The sequence below is a fragment of the Takifugu flavidus genome, chromosome 1, assembly GCF_003711565.1.
Source record: "Takifugu flavidus isolate HTHZ2018 chromosome 1, ASM371156v2, whole genome shotgun sequence".
NCBI lineage: Eukaryota > Metazoa > Chordata > Actinopteri > Tetraodontiformes > Tetraodontidae > Takifugu > Takifugu flavidus.
The window spans coordinates 25,069,156-25,083,184 of NC_079520.1; the positions used below are offsets into that span (position 1 = coordinate 25,069,156).

Genomic DNA, 14,029 nt, shown 5'->3' on the forward strand with positions numbered 1-14,029 from the left:
AAAGTGCTGCTTGCACCTGAGGCCACTGAAGGTTTGGTTGTATCGAACACGGGCAAATCCAATAAATCGCCATACCAGGCGAGTGTTTCTCCGCGTTGGTTGTCAAACGATCCGCTCCTTGTAGTCTACTCGTAATTCTGGTCTGTTGATATACAGCTGAAATACTGACGTCTTAAATAAATGCTTATATAATCTTTTATTTAATGTTTTTTTTAATTTCTCTTCCTGTTTCTGAGTGCAGTCTCTTTCCTGTGTGTGTGTGTGTGTGTGTCCATGTGTGTGTCCGTTTGCGCCCCGCACTCTGTTTAAATATGGAGAAACGCACACAAAAATGATTTTGCTTTGATTGATTGTGGTGTTTTATTTTGAAAATCTTTTATTCTGAAAATTGCCCGTATTCCTGTTTTTTCCCATTTGACTTCCTGCCGGCTTAACCGCGGCTCATGCACAAAATAGACCAGACACGGAAACGATCGCTGCAAGGCGAGCGTTGGATGCATGTGAAGGACACAATCTGTTAACATGGCCGCCCAAAGGAAGCTGCATTCGCAGAGCTTCCGTGTCCAGCATGAACCCGGCGTAATAAACATGTGGCTAATGGTGTTTCCACACCACTCGTGATTATTTGCCTGACTTGGCTTTGTTCTTTTTTAATGATTAGCATTGTCTTTTAAAAGTTTCCCATTGAACAGAGCTACCCCTGACATTCATGTTTGTGTAGGTTGAGCTCAAAAAAACGAAACTAATCGGCAGATATTTGCCTGGTTCTGCAACTCCCGCTCGAGATTTGCAACAGTAGTGGGAAGAATGGGTTCACTTCCCTAATTGCCGGGCCTTTTTTGTGCACTGCAATAATGGCATCTTCCACCTGAGTGAGCAGTGGCGGCATGTAGGAGTAGCGAATACGAAGTGCCCTTCAGTTATGTGGTCTTATCTGCTGTGACCTTTTTATTCAGAGGTCTTTGTTGCATATGTATAAGCAATAAGAAGATGTCCAGGTCAATGCGATGAATATTGATAGTGCGGCTCCCTTCTATTCTTAAAGGACAGTCGCAGAAATTGCTGCATCTTTTTAGTGGGTCCGACAATTCCGACTGTCTGGGTTCACTTTTAGTGTGTAATTATATGCTTTCTGATACATTTCTTCCTGTCAATTTATAAAGATTCTGCGGCAGATGTTGTATAATTACAATCGACCGATCGCTCAAATGATCTGTGTTTTTACTTGCGGGATGCCGCCCTGAGCTTTATTTGCACTGTTACAAGCAAGCTTTGCATGAATAAGCTATTAGGTAATGCCATGCTTGTGTGTCGCATTAACAGTCTCAGAAGCAGAACATTGATCTGAGCCGGCAGGCCAAATTTGCATCGACGCCGGCTTTTGCCCTCTTTGTGACTCTAAAGAACGTGGTGTGCAAGATCGGGGAGGACGCAGAGGTGCTCATGTCACTGTACGACCCGGTGGAGTCCAAGTTTATCAGGTAAACATGCTGGTTCTTGTCCACTTTGCTCTCCTTGCCTACATACAGCATTCATAATTTAGTGTCTGGCTAATGTTATTGATGAATTCTGCATTTTTACTGTGCTTAGATTAGTGGTTGTGTTGTGGATATGAGTGAAACAGCCGTAAACAAAGTCAGTGCGTCGCACTCGTGCCACATGAGATCATGACCAGAACAGGTGCAGCCTGGGATTTGCAGTCCTTCAGCTGTACGGTGTGTCACCCCAACCAGTCATGTATTGTTTCCCAGTGGATCCGTACCTGGATTAACACCGAAGCCCCTGAGGCTTCTGGGAAAACTGCAGTAATTGTTCCACAACCGATGGCTTTCAGTCGAAGCGGTATTGATTCACGTGAAATTCTGTCCTTTTTTCCTTTCTCGCTGTCATCCCTCCCTCGCAGTGAAAACTACCTGGTGAAATGGTCGAGTTCAGGTCTGGTGAAGGACATAGACCAGCTTCATAACCTGAGGGCGGTTTTCACGGTGCGTGTCTCTGTGCGTCCTGATGTTTGTCTCTGTCCTGCGTTCGCCCGCCTCTGGTAACCCGCTATTTATTCAGCCATGTTATGAGACACGTGGGAGCCTGTTTGCAGAGCCTGTATTTGTTAAGCCCTCTGAAAAAGAGAACTCGGTGTATATATTTACTGAGGCAGTCACCTCTGTCTAATGGAAGCCTAAGGGAGGAAGGTCAGCATCCTCCCATCTGTCCATAGATTTGTGGACAGACTCGCTTGCAATGGATTTGTTTATGGCCTTCAACTGTAATTTTTCAAATTTCAGTTTACTAACTATTCATTAACTATTCAGGAAGAAAGATTCTTATGAGACCCAGGGTGCTGTTTCCTGGCAGTGGAAATACAGCTAAGCTATTTCTAACTTTTAGCGATGATCTTAATTTCTAATAAATATATTAACTGTATGTATAGAAGTCTACTGCAGGGACATCAGAAACCCGGCCTCGAGGGCTGCAATCCCCCTGGAATTTCTGTCCTTCCAGGTAGGAAGCGGTTGTCAGCAAGGCAAGTGGGAACCCAGGTGAAAGGGTTGTCTAGCTGATAGGTCAGAAAACCCAGTGGGATTGCAGCCCCCGCGGTCTGGGTCCCGACGTCCCTGGTCTACAGGAAGGTCTTTGCGTGTCTGTCTTAGTTAAGGATAAAAAGGGATATTTTTCTCTCTTCAGGACTTGGGAAGTGAAGATTTGAAGCGAGAGAAGATCAGTTTTGTCTGTCAAATTGTTCGTGTGGGACGCATGGAACTCCGGGACAACAACACCAGGAAGCTGACGTCGGGGTTGAGGAGACCTTTTGGAGTAGCAGGTAGGCTGTGACTAGATGAGGTCGTATTTCACTCTAAAGCATTTGAGAACAGATTTTATTCTTGATCTTGTCTGAATGAGAAAGTAAGTAGAAAGAGGATTTTGTGTCTTTTCCATGACAAAGCTCTAATTGGAACACTGTATCCCAACAATCATTCCACATTGCATTGTTTGTTAAACACTAGCGCCTCATAAGAAAAAGGTCAATGACAAGTTGATTTATGGAGTATTTTTCATCATTGCCTCTGTCCATGCTAGGATGGAGGATAATAGAATAAAGGTGCTGACACACCAAGTAGTTCATTCCAGTTGGAACCGATTCACAGCATCAGTTCTTGTTCCTTTGCCATCTGAATATGCACACTCAGCTTTTAATAAAGTACAGTTACTATTCAAGGGGTGTGACGTCCACTGTGTTATATAATGTTCATCACCAGACTGACTGATTACTGTGGCATTGGACTCTTTAGTGTAATGAGTGCGTTGACATACACATTTTAATCAAGCTACGCTCCTCGCTCGCTCGCCACCAGGCTTTGTGTCTATAAAGCAGGCTGCCAGCCCCCCCGCACCCCCCCCCCCCATCCCCTCCCACGCTAGGTGGTAATTTGCACTGTTTTACTTTGTTGTTCTTAGGCCAGCTGACCTATTATATTGCACCAAAACAATGAGTTTGCCATAGTTTGCTAGGTTCCTAGCGGTCGCTGCTGCACACAGCAGGCTGGTTGTATACAACTCGATGCTTCCAGTTCAGTGACATATAAGCGGAATGTAGCACGTGCGCAGACGGCATGGACCAGTTCGCTGTCCACGTGCTCTCATATTTCGACTCGCAGCCGAGCGATCTGCGAGTGTTTTTCCGGCTACCTTCGGACTGCTCCGGGCTGATTCTAGTCGAGCTAAGACATTTACATGCATTTCATGCAATCGAACTGACGCTGGAATTTGTTTTCCTTGCGTGCACGTAAACACACTTTATCACAGTTAATGGAATAAACATGTGAGACCCGTCTGCAAAGTAAAACAATGGAGTCGCAGATGACAAAATCACTTCCCGGTTGATTCCACAGAGATTTGATTGAAAGAGGTTTTCAAACAACTGTTTCTATTTCCTGGTCTGGGTGTGAAGCGCTGCAATAGTCTGCTGTCCTCATAAACAGTTGTAACCCCCTTTCTCCATTTTCTTCACAGTGATGGATGTCACTGACATCATAACGGGCAAAATGGACGACGAGGACAAGCAGCACTTTATTCCGTTTCAGCCGTAAGTCAATTATTCAGCAGTACAAACTAAAATTTGCATGTGGAGTTCCTTAAAGCTACAAAAGATGTTGGGCTGGTTTATTTAACTATGGTCATAGTCCCAAAAGAAGTAGTTTTTTTCCAGCTCTAAGTCATGACACCTGATTAGCTGGTGTAGCATTTAGGGGGTGATAAGACTGTAGCACTCCACTATTCCCTACTGAGTCAATTAAGTGGATCTCATTAACTAATGACATCTTTGTTGGACAGCAGAGGAAGCCAGGCTAACCTTTTCTTTAAAGTGAGTTTTTTTTACATTAGCATAATTGGAAATGGTTCTGATTTGAGCTGTTAAGTGTGGTAATCTGCCAACCGAACAGCTTTATCTGTCGGCATAAATCATGGAAATGAAGGCATCCTAAAGCAGGGAAAAAAGAGGAATGGGTGCTACATGAGGATATTAATGAGTAATTCTGAATGTTTGCCACCAGTTAGAGATTCTAATTGAGAATGATTTAAAATGTCAGTTTTACAGTCTTCTTTCTCTTTCTTTTTTAATATCAAGAGCAATTTTTATTATCATGCCCTCAGCAGCAGTCTTAAAACAGTCTGATGTCTTAGATCAAAATCTCTTTGCTGCATGATTGAAAGAATGTTGCAGCAGACGTCTTCAGTCTACCTCCGTGTTTAAATCGATCTTTGGGGCAAAAGTTGGTGAAGTCGCCGACTGTCTGAATGACGGCGATCGTTTGTCAGCTCCTCCATGTTGACGTCCCCACTGTTCTGCTCTCCATGCTTTCTGTCTCCTACTTGCGTAGTTTCCTGTTCCTCAGATGTCGTTCTCGCCCACAGACACTTTTTCCTCACACAGCCGCCGCACATATGGCGCTTCCAAACTCCCATCTGACGCACCAACATGACATGAAAGGAACTTGGAACCCACCAGCAAGAGTAAAACCCACCACCAAGTAGTTAGTGTGTTCGCTAAGAGGCGGTGATTTATTGCTAGTTGGTCAGAAAACCCAAAGAGGGCATTTCTCTGATCTGTCTGCGGTGATCGGTGATGTTGTCTAACGTTGTTGAGCATCAGATCATCATCAAAGGAAACAAATGGGAATTATCTTCAAATCACAACGTGTCTTAAACAGTCGATGTTTATTAGCTTTGTCAAATTTGGATCCTCTTTGTAAGCACAAAGTAACTGTCCAAAGAAACAACCCCTAGGGCCTAATTTTGTAGCTGCCTTTCCACATTTTTTAGGTTTGAGTTTTTCTCCTCGTGCCTCAGTTTTTGGCGCTGCCGACCGCCCCGAAATGATCCTTTAAAAAGGCTGACTGGACACCGATTCCTAAACGATGATTTCTCTGTTTGTTCCTGTCATTACCCCTCCTGCCCCACTGTCAACTGCTAACAAGCGGCTTTGTGTCTGTCGTGGTATTCGTGTCACGCTTCGGTGTCTCCCTCTCCCTCTGTCTCTTTCTCCCATCCCACCCCTCTTCTCACAACCACGACCTTCTCTTGTGTCCTCCTCCTTTCGCCACCTCTTCTTCTCCGTGGTGTTTTGCCCGTTGTGTACGTACTGCAGGCTGGCGTTGGATGATGCCATTCGCCACAAGCAGCTGAACATCTCCCGTTTTTCACCCAGGGTGGCTGGGGAGAGCGACTTCCTCCAGACAGTCATCAACAAAGTTATCACCGCCAAAGAGGTCAATCACAAGGGCCAAGGTACTGTGCAAGCACAAGCAGGACACAGACATCAAGTTTTTATCTTATTGTTTTAATATTAATATAGTATTTTTGATCTTTCCAAGGCGTTTTGCTACCTATTGTCTTGGTAATGAATGAAAGGTTTGTCATAAAATGGCAGAAATTAATGAAAGAGAAGGCCCTCAGTTCTCTTGTTATAGCTACAGTTAGATTTTCGTCCAGAACTTCTTTCCTACGAAGATTAAATGAGATTATTTGGACACTTCCGTCCTGTTTTGAAAGTTTCACTACCATTAAAACAATTTCAAAAATACTAATGAAGATCCCAAATTGTCGTGACGCAGGTTTTCGCAAAGTTTTCTCGTGCATTTCGGGAAATGTTCAGGTAGATTTTCCCATCCTAATGTTCCGCAGCTGTTCATCAGTTTAATGATTTGGTTGACTGCATGTTTGTTGGACCTCATTTTGGTTTATGTGCTTATAAAGAGAGTTTCCATGAACTCCTGACACACAGGCTGGCTCCTGAAAGTACAAATAAGAACGTCATTTTGTCAAGTGTCAGGCTTCATAAATCATTGCTCATTTTTATAAATGGTTGCCCTCGTCTCCATGACAACAGTCGGTTCTCTGGGAGTTTTTTTTTCTTTTTGCTGAGAGTAGACGATACGCTCGGGGATTTTCGCGAGGGGGGGCAGAACAAAGTCGACGGCCTCTGTGGTTTTGTCATGTCCGATGAAGATGTAGCTGGATAAACATCGGACCTGCTCTGACCCGCTGTGAGAGGAACAGCGACGGATTGAGAGCAGCTGTTGGGTCGCGCGTGCGTTACAAAAGACTTCCTGCTCGGCTGATGAGAGATGTGTCACTCATAACAAAGGACCGTCTGTAAAGTTGGAAATCAGCAAGCGTGACATCAGAAGAGAGGCTTCCGGGAGCACTGCAGGCAGCTCCGAGTGTTGAATCGTTGGACATACGACCCACTAAAGTCCTGAAGGCTCTTTTTTTTCAAAGGTTGATACTTTCAGGTTTTTAAAGGACAAATAAATTCAGGGGTTATTGCCCGGTTTATTCTTTAATTTAACCATAAAATGGATTCAAGGGCACTGGCAGCATGTTCTTGGTCAAATACTGTATGAATATATAGCAGGTAACAGTAATGAGGACTTTTGGAAATTAGCAAAAAAGAACAAAGTTGTAAAAAATATGTACATCACTGTACATTCCCACTTCTAGCTGTCTATTGTAGCCAGACCTCAAAAACACACTTGAGGTGTTCTTATATCACCCCTGGAGGAAGGGGGGGTAGCTTCTGATTTCTGTCTGGCCCTGAAGCTATTGGATGTCACCAAGAGGTCCAAACTGTCTTCTTCTGTCACTTCCCTCACCTATTTTTCGTCCATCACACCACCAGGCCTGTGGGTGACTCTGAAGCTGCTGCCTGGCGACATCCATCAGATCAGGAAGGACTTTCCTCACCTGGTGGACCGATCTACGGCTGTGGCTCGCAAGATGGGCTTCCCTGAAATCATCATGCCAGGTTGGGTGAAAGGCGACTGTTTTTAAAGTGTAGCTGGAGCCTTCAAATTGAGGCCTGTTTTCTAGGAAAATGTTATCGAAGCTGATTTCCGCTGAAAATGTTTCCACCTGAAATGGAAGTTTATGCATGAATATGAAAACATGAATAAATGCATGAACCTTGGTATGTTAGGGCCTTAGGCTTTTTGAATGCCTAAAACTGTTCTCCCCCCCAAAGGTGACGTACGCAACGACATCTACGTGACTCTGGTTCAGGGGGATTTCGACAAAGGAAACAAGACCGCGCACAAGAACGTGGAGGTGATCATGTCTGTTTACGATGAGGACGGAAAGAAACTGGAGGTACGGCCGGGGAATTTCAGCTATGTCAGGGTTCCGTTTTATCACCTGCCAGGATTCAATATTTCTATTTTCTTTTCTTTCTAGCCTTTAAATCTACCTTCCATTCCCTGCTGCTATACTGCATTTCTAGAACGGAACTTTTTTCCAGTTCCCGCGGTCCTAGCAGAGAGAACAGGACTCGGCTAACAGGTCGTGGAAGAATAGAGTGGCAAGAAAGAGCCTGATAATTGCTGCTGTGCTATTTTAATCAAACTCAAAGCCACAAAGACTAAGGAAGAAGTGCTGATTCCAAATGGCAGCCCCCCCCTCCTTCCTGTAACCAGGAAATCAGAAATGCATTATTCCTTTCAATTGTCTGTAGTTAGATTTATGGGCTTCATGTGTGATTTGACCCGGCAGGGTTCCCAGAGGAACTGTGTGCTGTGAGTACAGTTCTGAACTGGTGGTGGGGTCGAGATTAATTTTGGAGTGTCTGACTGTTTTTTCCCAACATATTTTGAACACTAAGATATTGTTTCCTTCCCTTTTTGACATTGTTTGCTTTATGGATGCAGAATTAGTGTGTAGACAGGGTATGAACCCCATTTATGCCGAGGAGGGAGGCTGGTTTTGAAGCGACATTGATCCTTGTTGATGTCACGCCATTGACACGGCGCTACAGCTCCTCAACCTCCTGTACGCTTGGACAGTTTCTCAGAAATGTTGTCACGCGCTGATTCATACTCCAGAAATCAGTGCTAACTGCTAAAATTAGCCCCTTTTCTTCCTTAAAGTAAATTACTCTCTGGTGAGGAGTTGACCAACTTTGAAAGGCTGAAATGATTTGAGCCTGAGCTTTTTTCAGATCCAACCTTTAGAAGAAATTTCCTTTTTATTTCCCCCTTAACTCAAGGATAATGATGTCTCAGATGGATTCCAGTGACTGGATTTTGTACATCCTGTCATTAATGACTGATTTCACAGAAACTGTCTCTTCACCTGTTTGAAGGCCAACTGAATATTATGGGTAGTTCATCTTCGACATTGATTTTTGATAGTTTCTAAACTTTTTCAAACATAACCAACATGACATCAGTCAGTACAGCTGACAAGAGAAACCCGGGGATATGTCCCGTTTGGATTTTGAAGCTAAAAATTGAGCAGAAAGTCCTGTAGCTTTATTTTTCCACCTAGTACTGATGTCAGCAAGTCATAAAAACAAGGTGAAGCTCTCCAGGGTGCTCACACAGGTTTGTAGAGTGGTCTACCTGTCCAAGATTAGAGCTATTTAACCACAACACATATTTATATTAATCAGCTCAGTGTGATTACCTCAGATGCTGGATAAGTTTCCTCTTGGCATCAGCTAACATTAGCAATAGCTCATTTTGTGATTTTATTGCAGATGAGAATGTGCCATGGGAAACTTTGCATTGCCAACAATGGTTGATAAATGAGAAATACTTCTAACCTTTCAGCACGTTGCAGCTTATTGATAGAGAACACCATTCTGTTCATACCCTGATATCCTTGGACCACAAAGCTTAAAAAACAGGTCTTCTCTTATATTGTTTGGTGTCGTTTTTCTGCCTCTGGAGGGTGTCAACATTCCCCCGTCTCAGGGTTGATCTGATTTCTGTTATTTTGTTATTAGTAGACCTCTCTCAAACCACTCTCACCTGCGGCTGCACGTCGCCCACTTTCCCCTCTTTCTCTGCACCAAGTCTGAAACCATCATGAATCTTGGCCACTTAGTGAAGGGGCCGTATTGCTGGAGCTCACACCTGCCCTCCAGATCTGCTCACTGTTACCGGGGGAGACAGAGACTGTTATTCCTCATAATTGCTTGTTGTCAGAAGCCATTAGTGTTTGAGTACTTCAGCAGTAGCACACTTGCAGGCTGGCGAGTCAGCTGGAGGAGTCGTGGGAGGAAAGTGATGGAGAAGGAGGCATGTGTGCCATCCGCTGTCACTCTGTCCCACATGCACTGTCCCCTATGGGCCTTATGCTGCTCTACACACACAGTCTGACCTGTTGTAAAAGTCCAGGGGGGGCTGCATAGGCCAATTTTCATGGTGGGATCCAAAAGCACCAGCTGGTCGGCCTCTGCACCTGGCTTCTTCCTCTCTCCACTACACAGGAGCTACTGCCTCTCCTGCTTAAATAATTAATTTCAATTTTATTTCCTATTTCCACATTACTCTGCTGAGATTGGCAGCCAAAAGGTAGGCGCTCATGCATAAAGTGAATCAAGACTTTTAAGGCCATTCTTGGATTTTGGCTTTCACACCCGCAGGACTCAATTTTATGAAATAACCGAGGCTCGGTTCCCCACATGCCGCGCTTGTGTTAATGCTTCGACATTGAACGTATAGCTAAGCCATTACAAGCGTGCCACTTTTGATGAACTTTGTGGGTGTGCTCCTCATATCTTCGTCTAGAATGTGATCTTCCCTGGAGCCGGAGACGAAGGCATGAGCGAGTACAAGTCCGTCATCTACTACCAAGTGAAGCAGCCTCGCTGGTTTGAAACAATAAAAGTACGTCTGCCTCCCCATATCTGTACTTCCTTTCTTTTCCCTCTTATTCTGAATATAGTTATTTATTTATTTATTTTTCAACTTGACTGAAATGCCACCCTTTGATTGATTCTTAAATCCATTATTCATCACCCCACAGTTCAGTAACTTTAGTAAGAAAGAGGTCTGTGTTGCCTGTTGAATATTTACCCATGAGGCTTTGCAATGTAGAAGTCTGGTGATTAATAAGGAGCCATATATAGTAGATTAGACAGTTAATGTGGTGGGAGCAGAAATATGTAGAATCTAATGCTGCAGAGCTACGAATCCAGAGGGACGATATTAGCTCATTTACTATAGATTATTCCTTCCTTCTGTCACAGTATTGACTATATTATGTGATATATTTAGTATAAAAACGAGCTGAACCTGTGCCCTTCAGGCTGTGTGTGGGTGTGTCCCTCCATAAGGGTGGATAGCTCAGACTTGCTCTGTATGTTTCAGGTCGCCATTCCTATCGAAGATGTGAACAGGAGCCACTTGCGCTTCACCTTTCGTCACCGCTCATCACAGGACTGTAAGTCGGTGACCGTGCGCTTTTGCTCGTGTTAATTAAGTAATGTATCCACAGGAGCCGGAAGCCTGTTTGTTGTGTGGCGACCAGATCGCATTGTCATGGCGTTCGGAGGCCATTTTGCTGCAGGGTGAAGCGGGGTTGTGGAGTGACTTTGTCAGACGCTGCTGCTAGAATGTGGAAAAAAATTTGCCTGAGGGCGACTGTTTGTTTTGCTAAATGGCGCCGCTGATGCATGCCCTTCTGTTTCATAACATCCCTTTTAATTTTGGAGGGGTTGCAGGCGAGGAAACCTGGTGTAGCGCCATCCCATCTGCCTGCCGCACGGCGTGCCCGCAGTTGGAGCAGCACGAGTGGCGGGACAGGATGCTGTTGGGGTGACTGTGCCATTACATGTGTCCGCGTGCTGGACAATTAGCTCATATGGCGGAACAGGAAGGACAGAAATCAGACACGTACAGCTTCTGCGAACCATACTCCTGAAATTCTTCTGCTTTGTTTGTTTGGTGGATTGGAGGAAGTGGTCAGGTCTCACGGCTCAATGCTAGGTTATAATTCATGCGCAGAGGCTTCTTGTTATGCAAGGCACTTTACCTATGCAGCTACTGCTGTTATGAGAGATTCTTTTTGAAAGTCTGTGACCAGCTGTGAAGGTTGCTTTAGAAACAGGCTACACTCAACTGAGGGGTGCAGATGCTGCTTAACAAATTGAGATTCACTCCCTGGGTTCGTTAAATGTATGGATAAGTGTGTGTTTTGTTTTGCCCTGTTTGTAAGGTCAACATATTTTATTAAACATTATGGACCATCTGCATCCACGCTGTCGAGTCTCCGTGGCATTAAGCTACTTCTGTTGTTTTAGAAATGAATCCGGGACCTCTGTAGTCGAGCATGAACCTGTTTTAAAGTCTTTGCTAGCTTGTTGGTGCGTTTGCATAACCCATTCTGTTACATTTAGAGCCAACTCCACAGTTTTACTTTCAGCTAATTAATTGAATGTTTTGGTCAAAAACAGTCAAAGACATTTGCATTTGATGGCTACCAAAACAATTTTATATTCTATTATTGACTGGTTTTGGGGTTGAAATCCACTATTTGTCCCCACATTCTTTGTCATTTCTCTTTCTGCCATCTGCATGTGTCCTTCCTGCTTCACCCACTGCTGTTATTCGATAATGATCTTTGATCAAGAATGCAGGCTGGCAGTACTGCTCATTAAGTCTCCTACCAGAGCTTGCCAGCTCCGAATCTCCACCCCTCTGGTTTGGAACGAGGAAAGCTCATCACTTCTCTACCACACTTAACATCATCAACCCTAATCAGACCGACGGCTGCTGGTGCAGATGCTGCTGCTATATTGGTTGGGATGGAACCTCAGTATCGTTTGATCGACTTCATGTGATGGAGTGGCACATCGTATCGGTCCATCTTTTTTAATTCTGCAGCCCATACTCATGCAACCAGGTTGTGCTCGAGAATTCTGTAGAAAATCCCATGATCTCTGTGATCTTTGTCAGGATAAGCATGTGGAGCCTTCCGCTCTTCTTCAGACGTCACTAATGCACTTTGTTCCTCACCTGGTTGCCATGTCTACAGTGGGTTTTTTTTCCCCTTCCACTGGTTCCTATCAGATTTGCTCAGCAATTATTCACAGGCGAGGCTGCAGGCAGCAAACCGGCGGAGAGATTTATGCAGATTGAACGCTCAGGACCCTTTGATGAATCATTTCCCCCCTGCACGTAAATTTGAGGTTGTTGATCCACACCGATGATAAATGTGGACCTATCCAAATGCACGGTTACAGGACAAAGTCATAACTCTCTGGCTTGTTTGCACTGCCTGCGCGCACGTACACACAAGGGAAAATGGGCTCACTTCCCCCTGTTTTGGAATCAGACAAAGTAATTAACCATAAAATCTTAGTCTGTGTTCACTTATATATGAACGGGAAGTGAAATTGCCCATAACATTTGCGTGCAATAAATTATAGATATTTAAGTAGGATTGTTAAGTAAAGAAAATGTCAGATTTAATCATAGAAATTCTTTTCAGTGACTGAATGTAGAACACCATCATTAACATGTATTCCACAGACTTGAGAAGGGAAACAGCGCAATTGTGTTCCTGCTTAAGAAAGTAATTATTTCTTAGGTATAGTGCACCGTGCCTGACAGAGAGGGAGGATTCTTTTAAAAGTCACTTTATTTCTACTGAAATGCTTTTCTCATATCCATAAATACAGATATTGCTCAATTATAGCAAGATTTTTTAACCATGGAATTCTGTTCAGCACTACTTGACGGACCATATTTGCATTCTTTAATGTGACTCTTCTCTTCTCTCACAGCCAAAGATAAATCGGAGAAGATATTTGCTTTGTCTTTCGTCAAGTTAATGAGATACGACGGCACGACTCTAAGAGACGGCGAGCACGACCTCCTCGTGTACAAGGTAAATAAATTAAAGAAAAGCCCCGGTGCTGTTAGCAGAACTCGCTTAGTGTCAGTGCGAGCCTACTTTGCCGGGTCAGCCCACACACGCAGGGTCACTGCAGCCATAATTAAAGCTTCCCTGTGTTCTCAGTGCAGTTGGACATCAACCCCCACAGAGAAATGCTGTTATTTCACAATTAAAACCATCACTGTAATAATACCTGCAGTACTCTTTTTAGATTCTATCAATTTTCCACTTATTCTTATGGAACCATTTAAAAATAACTCTCTTATTGATGTTATACATCAGCTCCCTTTAAAAACAACAGCATTCTAGTCTTTTGTTATGCTACAGGATAAAAAAATAGATCCTGATTTCAGTTATTGCAGATTCAAATAATAAGCTCCTCTAAATTTTCGATACGCTGATTGAATGTTCCTGTTAAAACAGGCTGAAGCGAAGAAACTGGAGGATTTGTCTCTTTACTTGAACCTTCCTGCCACAAAGCTGGAGATGGAGGAAAAAGGCTATTCTGCCACTGGGAAGAGCATCCAGAACCTGACCAACTGCACCATCAGCAAGGACTCCTTCCAGATCTCCACTCTGGTCTGCTCCACCAAGCTCACGCAGAATGGTAACAGCTTCAGCACCATAGTCTGACTCCAAATCGGACATCTAATCATTCCTCCCAAAAAACAGAGATCCAGGGTAGCCTCAAAGATGAACTGCGCTATTTTACCGCTTGTTACAGAGAAGCTGAAATGACTTCTTCTTATTGTTTGATAAATGGGTCATCCCCTCAATCTGCTGGGGTTAGTCAGGAAACGCTTGCAGGGACTCATCACACCTGTGAAAGCTCATGTTGAATTTCACCTGGGAT

General features: G+C 44.0%; 1 protein-coding gene across 3 annotated transcripts in view; it reads left to right on the forward strand.

Moving 5' to 3' along the window:
- dock1 (dedicator of cytokinesis 1) overlaps positions 1-14,029 on the forward strand; it is a 121,157-nt gene that overhangs the window by 18,535 nt on the left and 88,593 nt on the right. For 2 of the 3 annotated variants that reach the window (XM_057031243.1, XM_057031228.1), the window contains exons 8-18: positions 1,324-1,481; positions 1,904-1,985; positions 2,683-2,818; positions 4,009-4,081; positions 5,645-5,784; positions 7,178-7,303; positions 7,520-7,644; positions 10,065-10,163; positions 10,647-10,719; positions 13,064-13,167; positions 13,600-13,783. In XM_057031243.1, coding sequence (XP_056887223.1) covers positions 1,324-1,481; positions 1,904-1,985; positions 2,683-2,818; positions 4,009-4,081; positions 5,645-5,784; positions 7,178-7,303; positions 7,520-7,644; positions 10,065-10,163; positions 10,647-10,719; positions 13,064-13,167; positions 13,600-13,783 — 1,300 coding nt within the window. The remainder of the gene's footprint in view (positions 1-1,323; positions 1,482-1,903; positions 1,986-2,682; positions 2,819-4,008; positions 4,082-5,644; positions 5,785-7,177; positions 7,304-7,519; positions 7,645-10,064; positions 10,164-10,646; positions 10,720-13,063; positions 13,168-13,599; positions 13,784-14,029) is intronic. The other variant, XM_057031237.1, reaches the window with a different exon arrangement.